Source organism: Uloborus diversus, chromosome 7 (genome assembly GCF_026930045.1).
Source record: "Uloborus diversus isolate 005 chromosome 7, Udiv.v.3.1, whole genome shotgun sequence".
Lineage (NCBI taxonomy): Eukaryota > Metazoa > Arthropoda > Arachnida > Araneae > Uloboridae > Uloborus > Uloborus diversus.
Genome location: NC_072737.1, coordinates 115,684,857 through 115,700,616, shown reverse-complemented (window position 1 = coordinate 115,700,616; position 15,760 = coordinate 115,684,857). Strand labels below are relative to the sequence as shown.

The following is a 15,760-nucleotide window of genomic DNA, read 5'->3' as shown; positions in this document are numbered from 1 at the left end:
CAAAATAGTAAAAATTATCCCAAATTGATAACTGCATTTTAAATAGAAAAATAACACCAATACACTTTAGCAATAAATTTTGTAGAGTTAACTTTAAATAATTTTTTCTACACTATTTTCCATCAAAACATAAATGCTAGTAGGCATCAGTGGCTCAAGAAAGTAGTGCAGTACAAAACAAAATCAATACATTTATAACACCCAACATTTTAAGACACTAGTAGTTCATGAAGACATAAAACCAGCAGAACACATGGATTCGAAAAATTTTACAAGATAAATTAAAGTTTGTGTTGCATAGTAAAAAACGAAAGAGAAAACGTTATGCAATAAATATACAAATTATTCAATGTTATGTAACAACATATGTACAAATATAACAAGTCATTCATGTTCTATGATACAGTGACAGCATGAAAATGTACATGTGTGTTATGCATGTGTATCCTATTTACAGAAATCAAACTACCCATATGATACAATTATTTACAAAATTTACCCTTGGAAAATACAGTAAAACTAAAATGTTTTCAAAATAGAAAGTTTTCAACTCTGGTATTTGAGGTATTAAGACTATATTCAGAAAATGGTAACTTGCATAATCTGAGATTTCAATGAATAATATATAGAACATCCATTTTAACAATGGCTGCTTACTCTGTTTTGTTTCCATTTTCCTCAGCTGAGATGTGAATTGTTTGAAAACTGTATGAGTACTCCTGTATAAGCAAATATCACCGTCTCATCATGGAATTTAAAGCTTGTGGTGGTAAACTGTAGCTGTAATACATAGTGCTTTGTGGCCTCACTTGCTGAATGTCTTGATACTGACCTTGTGGATGCATATTGACAACACCCATCTGCATGGCAGGAGAGGGAGGATTGATGAAACCGCCATTTGTAATGTAACCCGTGTTTAGCAAAGCTGTGCCACTCCCAAGAGGTGATGCTTGCTGCATGCGATAGCCAACACCATTCAAAGTTTGATAACTTGCAGCGACCAAATTCGGTGCAATAGCTATGTTGGAAGTTCTTTGAACTGGTCGAGGATGATAACGATGATTATAATTAGCATATCCGTGAACTTGATTTGAGGGTAGTGTTGACTGCGACTGTAAGTTTGTTATTGCAGGAGCAATGGGTTTTTGCATCTGTGGTGGTGGTGTTAATGTCTGATGAGTGGGTGAATTATATGATGGAGGTGGAGTCATAGAAGCATAACTAGGTACCTGATTTGGGTTATGTTCAATACCATTTGTAAGTTGTTGAAGTTTAGTTAAGCTGCAACTTGTGTTTTGATTTCCTGTAGCATTTGAATAGTTATAATTCTGTGGTTGTAAATGAAAAGCATGAGGTGCAGCTGATGTAGTAGCAGGCATGGAAATGTGGCTTAGCTTTTGCATGGAGCCATGACTAGTTTGATTTCCGGATTGATGATGATGGTGATGATGACTAACAGAAGGTGACTGGGACTGGATCACAGAAGTAATTGGAACACCAACCATATAAGAACCACCAACTGGTATGGGAGAAGGAGTAGAAGAAGGAATACCTATATTAACAGTACTCAAATAACTATTAGATGATGGAACTGGAGTTGATTGGCCCAACAAAAGTGTACCAACTGTGTTGTTATTCACCATGCTGGACAAAGCTGCAGATGCTGGATGATGAGGGTATGATGTATCAGATTGTTGATGGTGTACTTGATGAGAATGATGCTGCATAGGCTGTTGTATGTGAGGGGAAGAACTAGGCATGGGCTGTTGTATGTGGGGGGAAGAACTAGAATTTAATGTTACAATAGGGGCACAGCTTGATTTACGAGAACTCTGAGTATTGACAACATTTGCCATTGGCATTGCATGTGCTACATCTCTCTCAGGTGAACAGTATGTACCCGCCACTTGCAATGGCTCTGCATATGAGTGTGGTGTAGCAGGTTGAGGTGATTGCTCCACGGAATTTTGTTGGGACATCTCACTGCTATGAATAGATGAAGGAGATTCTAAATTCAAATGATGAACATCAACATCAACAGAGTTATAGCCACTATTCGTAGATGAATCAGGAGTATAAACTCCAAGATGTGCCATATCTGGGGTAGGTGTATTTTTTCTTAATACACTTGGTGTCGAAGGGGCTGAAGTAGGACGGGTGTAGCAATTATTGGTGTCAGCTCCAGCATCATCACTAGGAGATCTGGATTCAAAATCTGTATGTACTTCATCTTGATAGTGCTCATAAATATGCCTGTTACTTTTCAACTGACAAATCCTATTCTTATTAAGGGATGAAGGTGAAAGATTACTCTCACCACTATTAAAATCACCTTCACTAGAGCTTTGGCATTCATCACCTGAAATCCCAGCAGAAAGAGAAGCTTGATTATTATGTGATTGATTAGAAACAGGAGTTTGGGGCGTAAGTGGCAGCTGTGATGCATGGGAATTTTCTTCACCATGAGACTGACAACTAGAAGGTGGGCTGCAATCCGTAAAACTGTTGGCATTAACAAGAGGTTCCATCTTTTCTTCCTGATTGCCTGTTTGATTAACATTAATTTCCTGATTATCTCTTATGATAGAATTTTCATCCTCCACATAGTTCGAATGAAATTCTTTTTCAGAGATAGGATTTTCAGGCCCTGAAGATAAAGTCAGAAACTCGTTTTTCGCCTCATCACTTTCAACATGTTCACATAGTGATATTACTAGTTGTTGAACCTCATTTAAACATTCAGAGGTATTATCGAAAAGTTGCTCTTGAACATCATCATTACAACTGCCGATTGAATGTAGATTGTTCTCATCAGGTGTCACATTTGATTGAATTTCTGAAAGTTCATTTTGGTCAGCCACGAGATCATCTTTATCATTATTACTTTCTGAATTATTTTTCTCAACTGTTAATGATTGCATTTCACATTCCTCAGAGGTATGATTCTCAGAAACAGAATTATTGACCAATTCACTACATTCAGGTTTACTTTCTTCACATGCAATTTCATTCTTTGTGGATCCTGCTTTATCATTTGACTCTACTAGGTCTGCAGGTACATATTCAGAATTTCCATTTGCAGTTTCTGATTCTGTGCTGACTTTTTCTATATTATTTGAAGCTTGCATTACACTATTTTCTTTTTGAGGTTTAAGAGGTTCCTTCTCTATGCTGCCATTTATTTTTCCTTGATCCTCTACCTTCGAAGGTTTGGAGATTTTGCCTTCAAATGTTTCATTATCAGAATCAAACTCCTCATCATCATTTTCAGGATTTTTGAGAGCACCTTCATTTGAAACTTTACAACCATTGCTTGTACAAGAAATATTTTCAGAAGCCTCATTATCAATCAGTTTGAAATGAGCATCATTATTTGAAACAGAATTTTGATCGACTAAGATATTTGTTTCATCACCACTATTAATATTAACACTGGTTTCCGTAGAAGATTCAGGTGGGATGGTTACGTTTTCATCTTCTGGTATATCATTTGAATTACAATTTTCTGAAGCAGGAAGTACATTTTCAGGTGCCTAAAACACAAAGAAAAAGTTAGCCTTCGACACACAGAAAGTCTTTAAAATAAAATATTAATATTAAAAATTGCATGCAATGTAATTTTAATCTTCTTAATTAATCAGTAATAGAGTTGTAAAATTTCCGGAAATTTCGAAGCAGTGGAAAAAAATATTTTTTTTTTTCAAAACAAACTGCTATTTTACCAATTGAAATGTAGATGAATAGTTATATTTTCCAACAAAACTTCAAAAGTGCAAAATGTATAAAAATATATGCAGTCTACATTATTTTGTTCTTCTCAGAAATATGCATAGAACTTGAAATTAAATGCATAAATCATGCTAAGATTTGTGCAAAACTGTATAAAATTAACATAAATTTAAATTATATTTTAACTCCCCCCCCCCGAATAATGTCAGGGGTCTGTCCAGGATTTTTCACAGGGTCCGTTTTTTGTGAAAAATCAAAAAATTTTGTGAAAAATGAATTAATTTTGTGAAAAATAAAAAAAATTCGCAAATTTTTTTTTTTGTTAAAACGAAATTTTAGGATTTAGAGATGGCACAAACAGCATCAATTAAACTTAAAGTTGAGTGTTTTCCTCTTCTACGTCGAGAAAATCATTCTGGATTTTTTTTCTGATATTTGGCGGGAGGGGGGGGGGGGGGCATCGCTCTTTCAAGTATCAATATTTATCTACCATTCTACATTATGTTAAATTATACTAGATATATTTCTGTACAGTACTTAAAATAATTGTAACAAAAATATAAATAAATAAAATAAAATTCAGAATAGGGTTCAGCATTCAACTTTTTGACCCAAGACACTCTTAAAAAGCACAGAATTTGGTTTAAAACTTCTAAATTCCGTGATTTTAACAAAAATAAAAAGATATTTCAACTGTTTACCTCTTAACAAAGCGTAATAATCATTAAAAATTCGAAAAATCGGATTCCCATAGCGGATGCAAAGAGATCGCAATTCTCAAAGTGAAGGCATCAAAAGTATAAAAACAGCTTGTAAAAGAAATATTTTTGATAAAATTATTTTATAATTGCACTTTAGAGTCCTATAATAAACATATCATTAATATCTGTGGACACAGTTGACCCAAAAAATAAAATAAAATAAACCATCTATTTAGCATTTTAAGTTTTGACTCATAACAGAAAATGGAATTTTGCTTTTAAAAACTTGAAATGAGAGTTCTAACAGAAATAAAGAGACTTTTCATTTATTTGAATCCTAATAAAGCGAAGTTAGCTTGAAAAAAAAAAACAAAATGTGATTCTCATATCGGATGTTAAAAGATTGCATTTTTCAAAATGTAGACATCTAAAGAAAAAAAAAACGGTAATTAAAAGAGTTTATTTAAAGTTAATCATCCTTGTTAGCATCGAAAAATCAAAACCCATATAATTTTCTCCCAAAATAACAATTAAACATCGCACCGCACCCACCGTAAAACGCAAATATTGACAAGCTGGCAAAATGATGAGAATATTTTCTAATCAAGTCATTATAAAGGTTCAACGCCAGACGCTGCTAATTAGCTGTGATAAAACAAACAATCATTATATTTATTTGGCAGTAGCCATTATTTATCGCTTGCAGGAGCATTCCAAGAGTGCCCTTTTTTTTTTTTTTTCAAAATTAGCCGATTTTGTATAAGCTGATCCCTCTAATTTGACTTAAAAAAAGGTTCCAAAAATTATCGGTTTATACACAGAAATATGCGTTATTTTGCTTTCAGATTTGCTCTTTCAATAAACAATTTGACAGATCCGATCTTGTTTATCAGAATTTTGTGAAGGGTCCGTTTTGTTTGATCGGGATTTTGTGAAAGGTCCGTTTTGTTTGATCGGGATTTTGTGAAAGGTCCGTTTTGTTTGATCGGAATTTTGTGAAAGGTCCGTTTTGGTTGATCGGATTTTTGTGAAGGGTCCGTTAACGGACCCAAATATCCTCTGGCCAGACCCCTGTATGTACAGTACAAAGTTATTGCAAAAGTGCACGTAAATATGAAAAATAAAATGCTAATCTCTTCCCCGAGAAGTATGGCATGTTCAGTTAATAAACTTGATCGTATTTTAAATCCTACTGCATTCTGTTATTTAAATAACTTGATAACCCAGGGCAAATAACACAAAGCAATTTTTTTTTAAAAATCTTAACAGGGGTGGAAAACCAAAAAATTCATTTTCGTATTAGAACAATCACTTTTGTATCAGTAAAAATGCCAATTTTGTATCAGAGAGATCAGTTTTGTAACAGGTTGAACCCACTGTTATGTAACATAATCTTTAATTTAGTATATGACCACTACCCAATTTGACCATCTAATACTAACTAGGATCAAGAGGAGGAGACGTACGGAAGGATTTGTGATATGGCTTTAAAAGGTTTCAGTCATTGTGAAGGGGGATTTCAACTTCCCAGGCATTGATTGGGATACTTTCTGCCCTAGCCATGGCAGAGAAAAGGATTTTTTTGAGTGATTGGCGATTGCTTTTTAGATGAAGTTGTTTCCCAAGGTATTCAGCATGATGCAGTTTTAGATCCAATTTTTCATAATGACGGAAGTTCTATTCAGGGGTTGAGAATAGGGGACATATTGGAGACAGCGATCACAGTTCCATTAGGTTGCGTCATTACTTCAAAGTTTACAAAGACCAAAATTTCAGATTAGAATTCAATATCAGGGATGCTGATTTTGTATCTTTTAAGCAAAATTTAATGGTAAATTTCTCTTTGAGCTTCAAAAATTATTCTGTTGATCTTCAGAGTTCAAGGCAAAATTAGAAAAAACAGTTGAAGGTTATATTACTTTCAAGAAAAAGGTAATTTCTGGGAAAATGTGGCCCATGAGGGGAGGTAAAAGATGCTCTTGATTAAAAGCAGGCCGTTTTTCATCAGTTTAAAATAGACATGCTAATAGGATCTTGTATTGTAAGGCTATGCTTGATTTTAAGTATTTAGTAAAGATTTTAAAAAAGAGCATTTGAACAATGACTTGCAGATGAGGATAACATTGATAGGGATTCTAAGCAGCTTTTTGCCTATGCTCATTTTGGGAAAGTTCATGTCAGTCAAGTAAACTCACAGGTAGACGAGAATGGTACCATAATCCAAAAGGATGGAGATATTCTTCATAACTTTTTTCTAGTGATTTTAACAGAAACTAAGTTTGTATTTTGTATTTCATCAGTTCACATGAGTCAGACAAAAGCTAATTTACAGCATGAGGATTTTATGTTTTCTAGGGAGTAAGTATATTGAAACAATAAGTATCTAAGCAATATTTGAAACAAAAAGTATCTTAGGTTTCACAACATGATAATATTTATCCAAAAATTTTAGTTGAAAAGATGAATTAGTAGGTATTATCTAGGTCGCAGATGAATTAGTAAGCATTATCTAAAAACATTTTCAATGCTTTGGTATAGCTCGGGAATAGCACCAAAAGACTAGAAGATCTCAAACATTAATAAGTCCCCCCTTTCACCGACAAATAAAATCTTGAAGGGAAAAAAAAAAAAAACAATAATTAAAAAAATCTTCAAAACTTTCAGACTTTTTCAGTTCAGCCCTAAGAAGAGTTTAAAAATTTTAAAAATTATCCAAAAGAAGAGCTAAAATTGCTCCCCAAGCTTTTAATTAACTATCATTGAAGGAATTATTCATGAATATTTATATAAAAGAGAGCTCACTGAATTCTTTTCTAACAATAAATTAACACTACTTTTTTACGCTTCATTAATCAGCTCATTTTCAAGAATAACATTTCATAAGCCTACCAAATAAATAAATAAATATATGAATGTGGACCCCATATGACTGACCACATATTCGTTCATTTTATTTAAATTCATGATATGTCTGTGCCACTTTTAATTGGTTCCAATTTTACAGGGTTCATACTCAATTTGGATAAAAAAATTCCATGACTTTTCCAAGACTTTCATGACTTCATAAAAATATTTTCATAACCTTGTTACACGAAGAGAATAGTACTATTAAATGCCAAACTTGCCAATTTTCGGAAATGGGCTTTCGAACAACTTTTATGTGAGTGCCACTAACTCATTGGAGGGCACTTGTGACTGAAAAAATATCAGTGCACTGCAGAAACTAATAAATTATTTTTATTTGTCTTCATCATATCAATTCAAGTAAAGTAAAAATGCAATACACCGATGTTTAAATGTCTAACAAATATTTAATAAATAGGGCAGAACAGTAATGAATGGGACAAAAATTGAATGGGTCATGACTAAGTTACCAATAATAAATTTACTTCACAAAAACATTGCCCTTTGGTGTCAATAGTGCATCTACTCACCTAAATGTAACTGAACAGTATACTATATTCGTTCATTAAAGTGAAGTCACGTTTTTCAGTTTTTTCATTTTTCTAAATCAGATATTTCAGCTGGCCACAAGACGATCAGTTTTACGAGCTGTATGTTGGGCACCACTGTTTTAGAGTATTAGAATTCCCTTATTTCTATGTTCTATTGCCTGACTAAAATCTTCACTTTCTAAAGCCTTCAACATATTAAGATAAACTCTGGTAAATTTAATAATGATTTTTTACAAGTTGTTGAAATGAACTCGGGTGCAATTCAATTACACTTTTTGAGGGGGCGTGGCAAAATCAAGAAAGTGCAAGTCCACTACTACAGAATATAAAATATAAAAAGTGCTAAAAATAATGGTGAATTCAAAATTAGTGATGTCCTAGTAGTAAAATCACATTGCAAAAAAAGGCGAGAGGCTGTTACAGAAGCGGATGCAATTGGATTCCAAAACTCGAACTTGTTTCTGAGATTGTTCAAGTTATATGCAATATTACCAAACCACTCAATATTTCTAGTGCTCTTTTAAATATTGTTACTTTCTTACTACTCAAGACATTTTTTCATGACTTTAAATAAATTTCCATGACTTTTAATGAAAATATTAATTTTCCATGACTTTTCCAAGTCTGAAATTTGTTTATTTTTTTCCATGACTTTCCAGGATTTTCATGACCCGTGCGAACCCTGATTTTACCCGGTACCAGAGGAACATTTCTTACAAAATTTTGTTTGGTCACCGGTAGGTAATGGGTTAAATAAACTAGATATGTTTTTTTTAAAAAAGAAATTGATGCATGTATGTGTGGTAGAAGTAATGTTTCTTAAATGCATTAAAAGATTTTTATGAACTCTTAAAACACTTATATTTACATTATTATATATTATTAAGCAACTAGTGTTTCTTTTTTTTATTCAGAAAATGAAATTATTAAAATAAGAAAAAAAATAAGTCATTTAAAAGTAGCACTGATTAAAATTACTTCCACTTTTCAAAATAATTGAAAAATTTACAGGATGCAAAAGGATCGAAGCTTCAAAGGGTGGCACACAATTTCCAGTGCATGAGCGCACTACTTCCCCTTTTCTTGAAATCACTTATTTGATCTTTTTTGATTTTCAATTCAAAAAATGAATGCAGCTGCTATTTATTTTCATGTGGTAAACTTTTTAAGGGAACAAAATCAAATTTTTTGCCCAAACATTTCGCACATTTGTTTTTTTTTTTTGGATCAGGATGTATCAGAAGTTGAAAATTGCCACAGGATGGAGCTACGAATTTGCTGCTGGCTATTTTCTGAAATCAAAGTTCTAGAAACAAAATTTTTCCATTGATCTGAACAACAATGATAGGAGGATAGAGATACTAGGGCACTCCTCCACTAGGGTTGTTCAAAAAAACTTTTTTTTCAGCTAGAGTTCAGGACACCCCCTACTTTTTTTAGACTTACAAATAGTATTATGCTATAAAAGTTTTAGCTTCTTACTCAAATTTTAAGAGGGTGCTCAATGACCCCTTAATTTAACATTAGAAGTAGCCAAAAAAAAAAAAAAAAAAGGTAAAAATTAGAAACATTCAATTTTTCCTGCTTTTTTTTTTTTTGTAAATAATTATTTTATTGCAATGTATATGCATATTACTGGTGTATATTATAATATGTAGCATTGTTTTTTCAATTCAATGTATTTTTTTTAACCCCCCTCCCCATACTTATGAAGTTTGGGGGAGGGGCTTGAGCACCTTCTTTCAGTTAAAATAGGAAACTAAAATTCTTCCAGTATGTTACTATCCACAAGTCTAAAAATATTGAGGGGTGTCCTGGTATCTAGGAGAAACTTTTTTTTACAAGACCATTTTTTTGAACCACCCTACCCTCCACCCAATTTTCTGATATCATTCAGCCTCAAAACGCCCTCTGATTATATTGGGATAAGGTGGATATATGAAATTGGAAGTTCGTAACATATGTGATCAATATGCATAAACCAGGATACTTAGCAAAGGGTATGTAATAAAATTAATTGCACTTCCCTGTAAACATTTCTGAATCCTCTCTTGTATAACAGTAGCACAGAACAACAGATAAGTACATGAGATAAATTACACTTACTTTAGGACGACCTCTTTTCTTTGGAGGTTTTCTCATTGGTGAGGATGATGCAGGTCTTTTAGCTCGACGTGGTAGAGATCTCCAATTAACATCAGAATCGATTTTATTTTCCAAATCATGAGCTTGAAGGGAAGGAGGTTCAACAGGTGTATGATCTTGTATAGAATCTTCTGTACTTTCCGCAGGAATTAAACAAGGAGGAGTGGTGCTGCTGTCACTCTCAGACACAATGGAGGGCAGAGGTATAGTAGTTACATCCTTTTGAACATTTAATTTAGTTTCAGTGCTCATATTTTTTGATGCTTCGGCAATATTAACAGGGGCATTAGGTTGTTCTACCTTTTCTACTTCAATTGATGATTTCTGATGCCTTAACTTCATTCCATATTCAACAGGTTTATCTTTTGCATTCTTATTTTTCTTCTTTAACTTCAGCAACTTTCTATTTGAAGCTGAAGCAATTAAATTTGGATTGGCATGTAAGATTTTAGCTAAGCGTTTAACTTCTTTTGAAAGCTTCTTCTTCCTCCCTAATTTCTTCATTTTACTGACTTTCTTTAAAAGATTGTTTTTATATTTTCCTGCAACAAGAAAAAAAGCTATAACTAAATAAACTTGTCACATACATAACCTCTTTAAATCAATAACACATTTTTGCGGATACAGTATGACAAAAAAATCATGGAATAAAAACTATGCATTCTACACAAAAAATTAATAAATCAAGAATTTAAATTATAACTCTCAGCATGAAGAATACGAAAATTAGATTACATTTCACATGAACTAATAACATGAGCTTTAGATTAATGAAACAAGAAATGGTTTTACATAATCAGCTGACTTGTGGTCAAATTTTCAAAGGGGTTTTTTAAAATTATTTAATGAATATGATAATAATGAATTCAAGTCACAAATAGGGCCTTATTAAATAAGCAAATTTACAGTAATGTAGTATATGTCGTTGTTCTATGAGCTAAGGTATTCCTGTATTGGATAAAGAATTATCTTTGGAGCAGGGTACTCATGATAAAAGGACACTTTTTCAAAAACAATGTTGAAGGCTACTTATATTTTTATTAATTCTTGTTTAATCATCATTATTTTGGAGGAGAAAGGGTGGGGGGAAACTTTATACATACAAAACCAAAATATATTTCAATATTCATTTACTTTCTAAATTATACATGGGGGAATGGGGAGGGGGGTACACAATCAAAAGGGTCATCTCCAAAATATAATGAAAGAAAAGCAGAAGAATGTTGTACTTAAGATTTTGTCTATTTTTGCCTATGTGCTACATAAAAGGGTAAAATACAGGACTTTGTCATTAAACATTACAATAATTATGTTATAATGCACTTTCACAATTGCCGCAGCAGTTACATCCTTGTTATATTGACATATGCACTTTAAATGAAAACCTAGACCTTCTTTTAAGAAATTATTTTGTCAAGAAATACCAACCCTCGAAGATATTTGGGATTGTAAAGAATGCATACTATTTCCTTCACAATGCTTATATGATGGTGCAAATCAAAGCCATAAGTAAATCAAATAAATGAAATCAAAGTCAAAACTTAATTGAATTTCTCATATTGTTTTCTAAAAATTAAGGAATATCATAAATTAAAAACAATACATAGATATGACAATTAAAAGCATCAAGATACACATTTTAAAAAAAAGGGGGAAATTACTAACATGTTAAAAACCATATTTTCCACTACTGTTAATTTTTTTACATGGGTAATGCAAGTTCATAGTTATTAGATGAAATGAAAAAAGCTGTGTCAAGCAGATAAATATCTAGTATTTAGAATAATTTTTAGAAAAATATTTAAGCTCATAAGACAACCTTGAATTAGCTTACTCTTTTTATTTTTGAAGACTTTGGTTTCAAATATATTCTTTGATTTTCTCTTATGTTTCTTCACAGGCTTCAAAGGAAGATCTTTCTCAGCGACTTCTTCTTTAGGACTATCTGAAATTTTACTCAAGGAAAAAGATCGTCTACGCTTTTCTAAGTTCTCGACTACACCATTGTTATCAACTTGCAATTTATCAGCTTTTCTTTTATGCTTCTGACTTTTCTCATGTGGAGTAACAGACTCTTGAAAATTTTCTTTTTCTGAATTATTATCTGGCTTTGCTGGTGATAATTTTTTTTCTCCATTCATGACAGTAGATGGAACTTCACTACCAGATTCATCAGAGTCATCACTTTCCTGAAAAACACACAAAAATAACTAAAAATAAAAAAGCTTAAAAAATACAAAACTTTTGTACAAATTTAGTCAACGTTATTGAAATTCGATGCCAGCTTATGTTGTGTTTAACCAGAAATCCCACACCTGGATTCACTTTACCTCTCATTTAATAATTACCAACTGCCAGCTTAAGTTTGGACTAACCATAGTTTGGAAAATGACTGGGGAGTAACAAATAGTGAAATGGTAGAAATGCTAAATAGTTTTCGGCTATTTAAATTAGGCTTAAGCCGCACATTCTGCCATATCGCCAAAAAACACCTATTAACTTGATGTTTACATACCACAAAAAAAGTTTTGCAAGAAATGCATAATTTTTTTTTTTTTGGGGGGGGGGGGGGGAATCTCTGAGTGTATGTGCAACAGTTTAAAAAATTAGGTATAAAATCATAGATTAAGTAGTATCCAACAAACAAGATACAAAAATTAATGTGATATGTTTTGTAGGTGTAGCGATTTAATGATGCACTTTTAATTGCAAAGATATGATTTGTAAGGTCGCAAAAATATAGACAAGCTCATACATACACATAACCATGAACAAGTTACTATACAAAATGTTCATTTCATAATTAAAAGCCCCCCCCCCCCTCCAATATTGAGGCTGGTACCTCAATATTCAAAACAAGTAAATTTCAACACACCTTTTGATCAGAACACACTGTGTTTGTAACTAGTGGTATCCAACGAAGGCATTCAGGGTCTAATTCAATTCTTGTATGCTGATTAGCCTTAACTTTAGCCATATGCTCATCCAATATTTTTTTACTCAATGATATGATAAGCCTGAAAAAAAAAAAAAAAATGAGTACATTTAAGATAACAAAATTTACATAATACTTCACCAAAAACTGAAAAAACCCTTAATTTTGATTGATTATCACTCCTGTGTTTATGATTTCATGCTAATAAAACATTAGCTTGCAGATTTCAAGCTTTTGAAGCTACAGTGAAAGTAAGAGAGAACACGCATATTTTAAAAGGTATCATATGAATACTTCAGCAGACAAGCCAGTTGAATGCTGGTTCTAACAACCAAAAGAATGATAGCAAATTAAATAAAAATATATTTTGTTGACAAACTTTCCCTGCCTGTCATTGATTACCGTTGAAAGTAACTAAACCTATTAAAACCTTTTCCATCGATTCTGAATTTAAACATCTCTCCTTAGTTGATTATTTTTTGTAATATCGTTTTTTTTTTTTTTCCAGTTAGTAATTCATTATTCTGGAACAGCTCTGATTATTATCTGTTTAAAATCATAAAAATATAAAAGGAAGCCGCAAAAAGAAAATGAAATTAAAAAAAAAAAAAAAAAAAAAACAAGTGGAAAGAAGCTGCAATTAAAAAAAAAGGCATAAAAAATGTAGTTGATCCTTCTGTTGTACTTATGTGAGTCTTATTTCTCATTGCTTTTGCTGATGTAACTTGCATAAAATTTGCACCAGATTCGTTTGAACCTTGTCTGTTTTAAAAACTATATTTAAAAGTAGTTTCCAGAAATTGTTACAAGCATTTTTTTTTTGTATTGCACTACTTATTACTCTTCTTTTTTTAAAAAGGTAGTGCGCTGCACTACATACTACTAAAACAAGTTACTACAGTAGTGCCACTACTTCCGACCACTGATTTCACACATGATTTTTTTTCCTAATATGGTGACGTATTTTCTTACCGAATTCAGAAATAATTTAATTTACTATAGTTATTGAATTGTTAAAAAGATCCAATGCTATAGAAACATTTGATAGGCTTCTTTCAAATGTTTATAAGTAATACAGAATGAAGGCATATTCAAAATTGGTGTACCTAGTTTGTCAATGCAAAATACATGAGCACATGTCACAAAAACAGAATTGGATATGACAAAAACTTACTTGTCCTCAGAATTCAATTGAATCATGTTTAGATCCTTCATAGTGCTTATAATGTCAAGAACACTGATCCCGGTTTCCAAAGCAATGCCTAGAGAAAAGAGGAAAAAAAACAATTTAAGTTTTGCCAAGAAATATTCATTTGTATTTACACTAAAATTACGGGAGCGGTCACCTTGACCCCAAGCAAACTTTTTTCGCTAACTGCGCCTCTGCATTTTCATACAAAGCTTAATCCTTCCAACTTTTCCAAAATAACCATCTTGTATAATAACCAAGTTTTCAAGAATATCACTTTTTTTAAACCTAAACTAAAGTGTTATACCTAAAAGTGTGGGTAGGTGTCACATTGACCCTTTTAAGAACAACAGAAATGCAAATACATTTACTGATGCTGAAATAGAGCAGAATCTTTAAAAAATGCTTCTTAGGATATAGCACTGCAAGAACTTGAAGCATTTATAATGTTTTTGCACATAAAAGAGAGCTTTAGTCGCTAGTTTCTGAAATGCAAATGAAACAGAGCTGCTTACTTTAAGGATTTTAAAATTTTCTCTTAAATGCTTCATTATCCCTCCTTAAAACCTCTCCATTCTTTAAATAAAATCACGTTTATTCTAAATATGTTTATTTTTAACAAATTTTTAAAAACGTAGTGAATTTAAAGCAGATTGTAGCAGTGAAAACTTAAGTCTTGTATCAATTTAGAGTAACCATACATAATCTCACAAACACGTATTACACATGATAAAATAATACAAAAGGAGAATAAGGGCTGCAAAAACACCATGACTGTGAATAATAATGGAAGCTCCCTTGATCTTACTTTGTAAATATTTTTCACAACTGACAAGACCTCTGTCTTTTTTTACCTTTTTCTGATTTAAATTTATTTTGCTTATTTGTTTAATGCATTACTGCACATTAAGTTATTATGCGTCTACATATTACAAAAATATTACTTGCTTTGTTTATTTGAATGTGGTTTCTATAAACATATAAACTACATAAGATATAGTAGTCGCTAGTTTTGAGTAGAATGCAATTTTTGTTAACTGAGTCATTTCACAGTATTTTTGACATTTATGACCTTTTTTTTATATAACTTTTTAGTTTACTGCTTGATTTGAGAATTATTTTGAGTTGGTGTGTTGGTAGGAAAAGCTCAAAATAAAATAATACGCTAATCAAACAGTTAAATTAAAAGTTATGGCGAAAAAAGGTCACCTTAAAGACTCTACATAAATGTCAAAAATACTGTGAAATGACCGAACTGTAAACATTTTTGTGACATTTATTTGCCTTTTCCTTAACATTTCACTTACCTTTAATGTTAATTTGATGGTTGTTTACTTTATTATGCCATGCATAAATGTATTCCAGTAACACACTTTTCCAATAAGAAACATAACTTATTCTTCCAAGATCCGATAAAGGTTTCTCGGGAGTGCCAGGTAATCCTTCTTTTCTAGACAACAAATAACCTATAAAAGAAATCGGTATTCAAAATTTTAAACCTTACACATGAGCAGTTAATGAAACTTTTTTGTATAAAAGGATTGAGTTTTTTTTAAATATTTTAACATAACTTTCAGTGATAAATAAAAAACAAATGTTAACTACC

General features: G+C 31.9%; 1 protein-coding gene across 1 annotated transcript in view; it reads right to left on the bottom strand.

Annotated features, from left to right (window-relative positions):
* Positions 1–307: 307 nt before the first annotated feature.
* Positions 308–15,760, bottom strand: part of LOC129227062 (histone acetyltransferase KAT6B-like) — a 95,937-nt gene continuing 80,484 nt past the window's right edge. Inside the window, exons 13-18 of the mRNA XM_054861706.1 lie at positions 15,462–15,620; positions 14,140–14,227; positions 12,904–13,047; positions 11,865–12,214; positions 9,992–10,572; positions 308–3,533 (exon numbers count right to left, since the gene is read on the bottom strand). Of these exons, the coding sequence (XP_054717681.1) occupies positions 735–3,533; positions 9,992–10,572; positions 11,865–12,214; positions 12,904–13,047; positions 14,140–14,227; positions 15,462–15,620 (4,121 nt within the window). The 3' untranslated portion in view covers positions 308–734. The remainder of the gene's footprint in view (positions 3,534–9,991; positions 10,573–11,864; positions 12,215–12,903; positions 13,048–14,139; positions 14,228–15,461; positions 15,621–15,760) is intronic.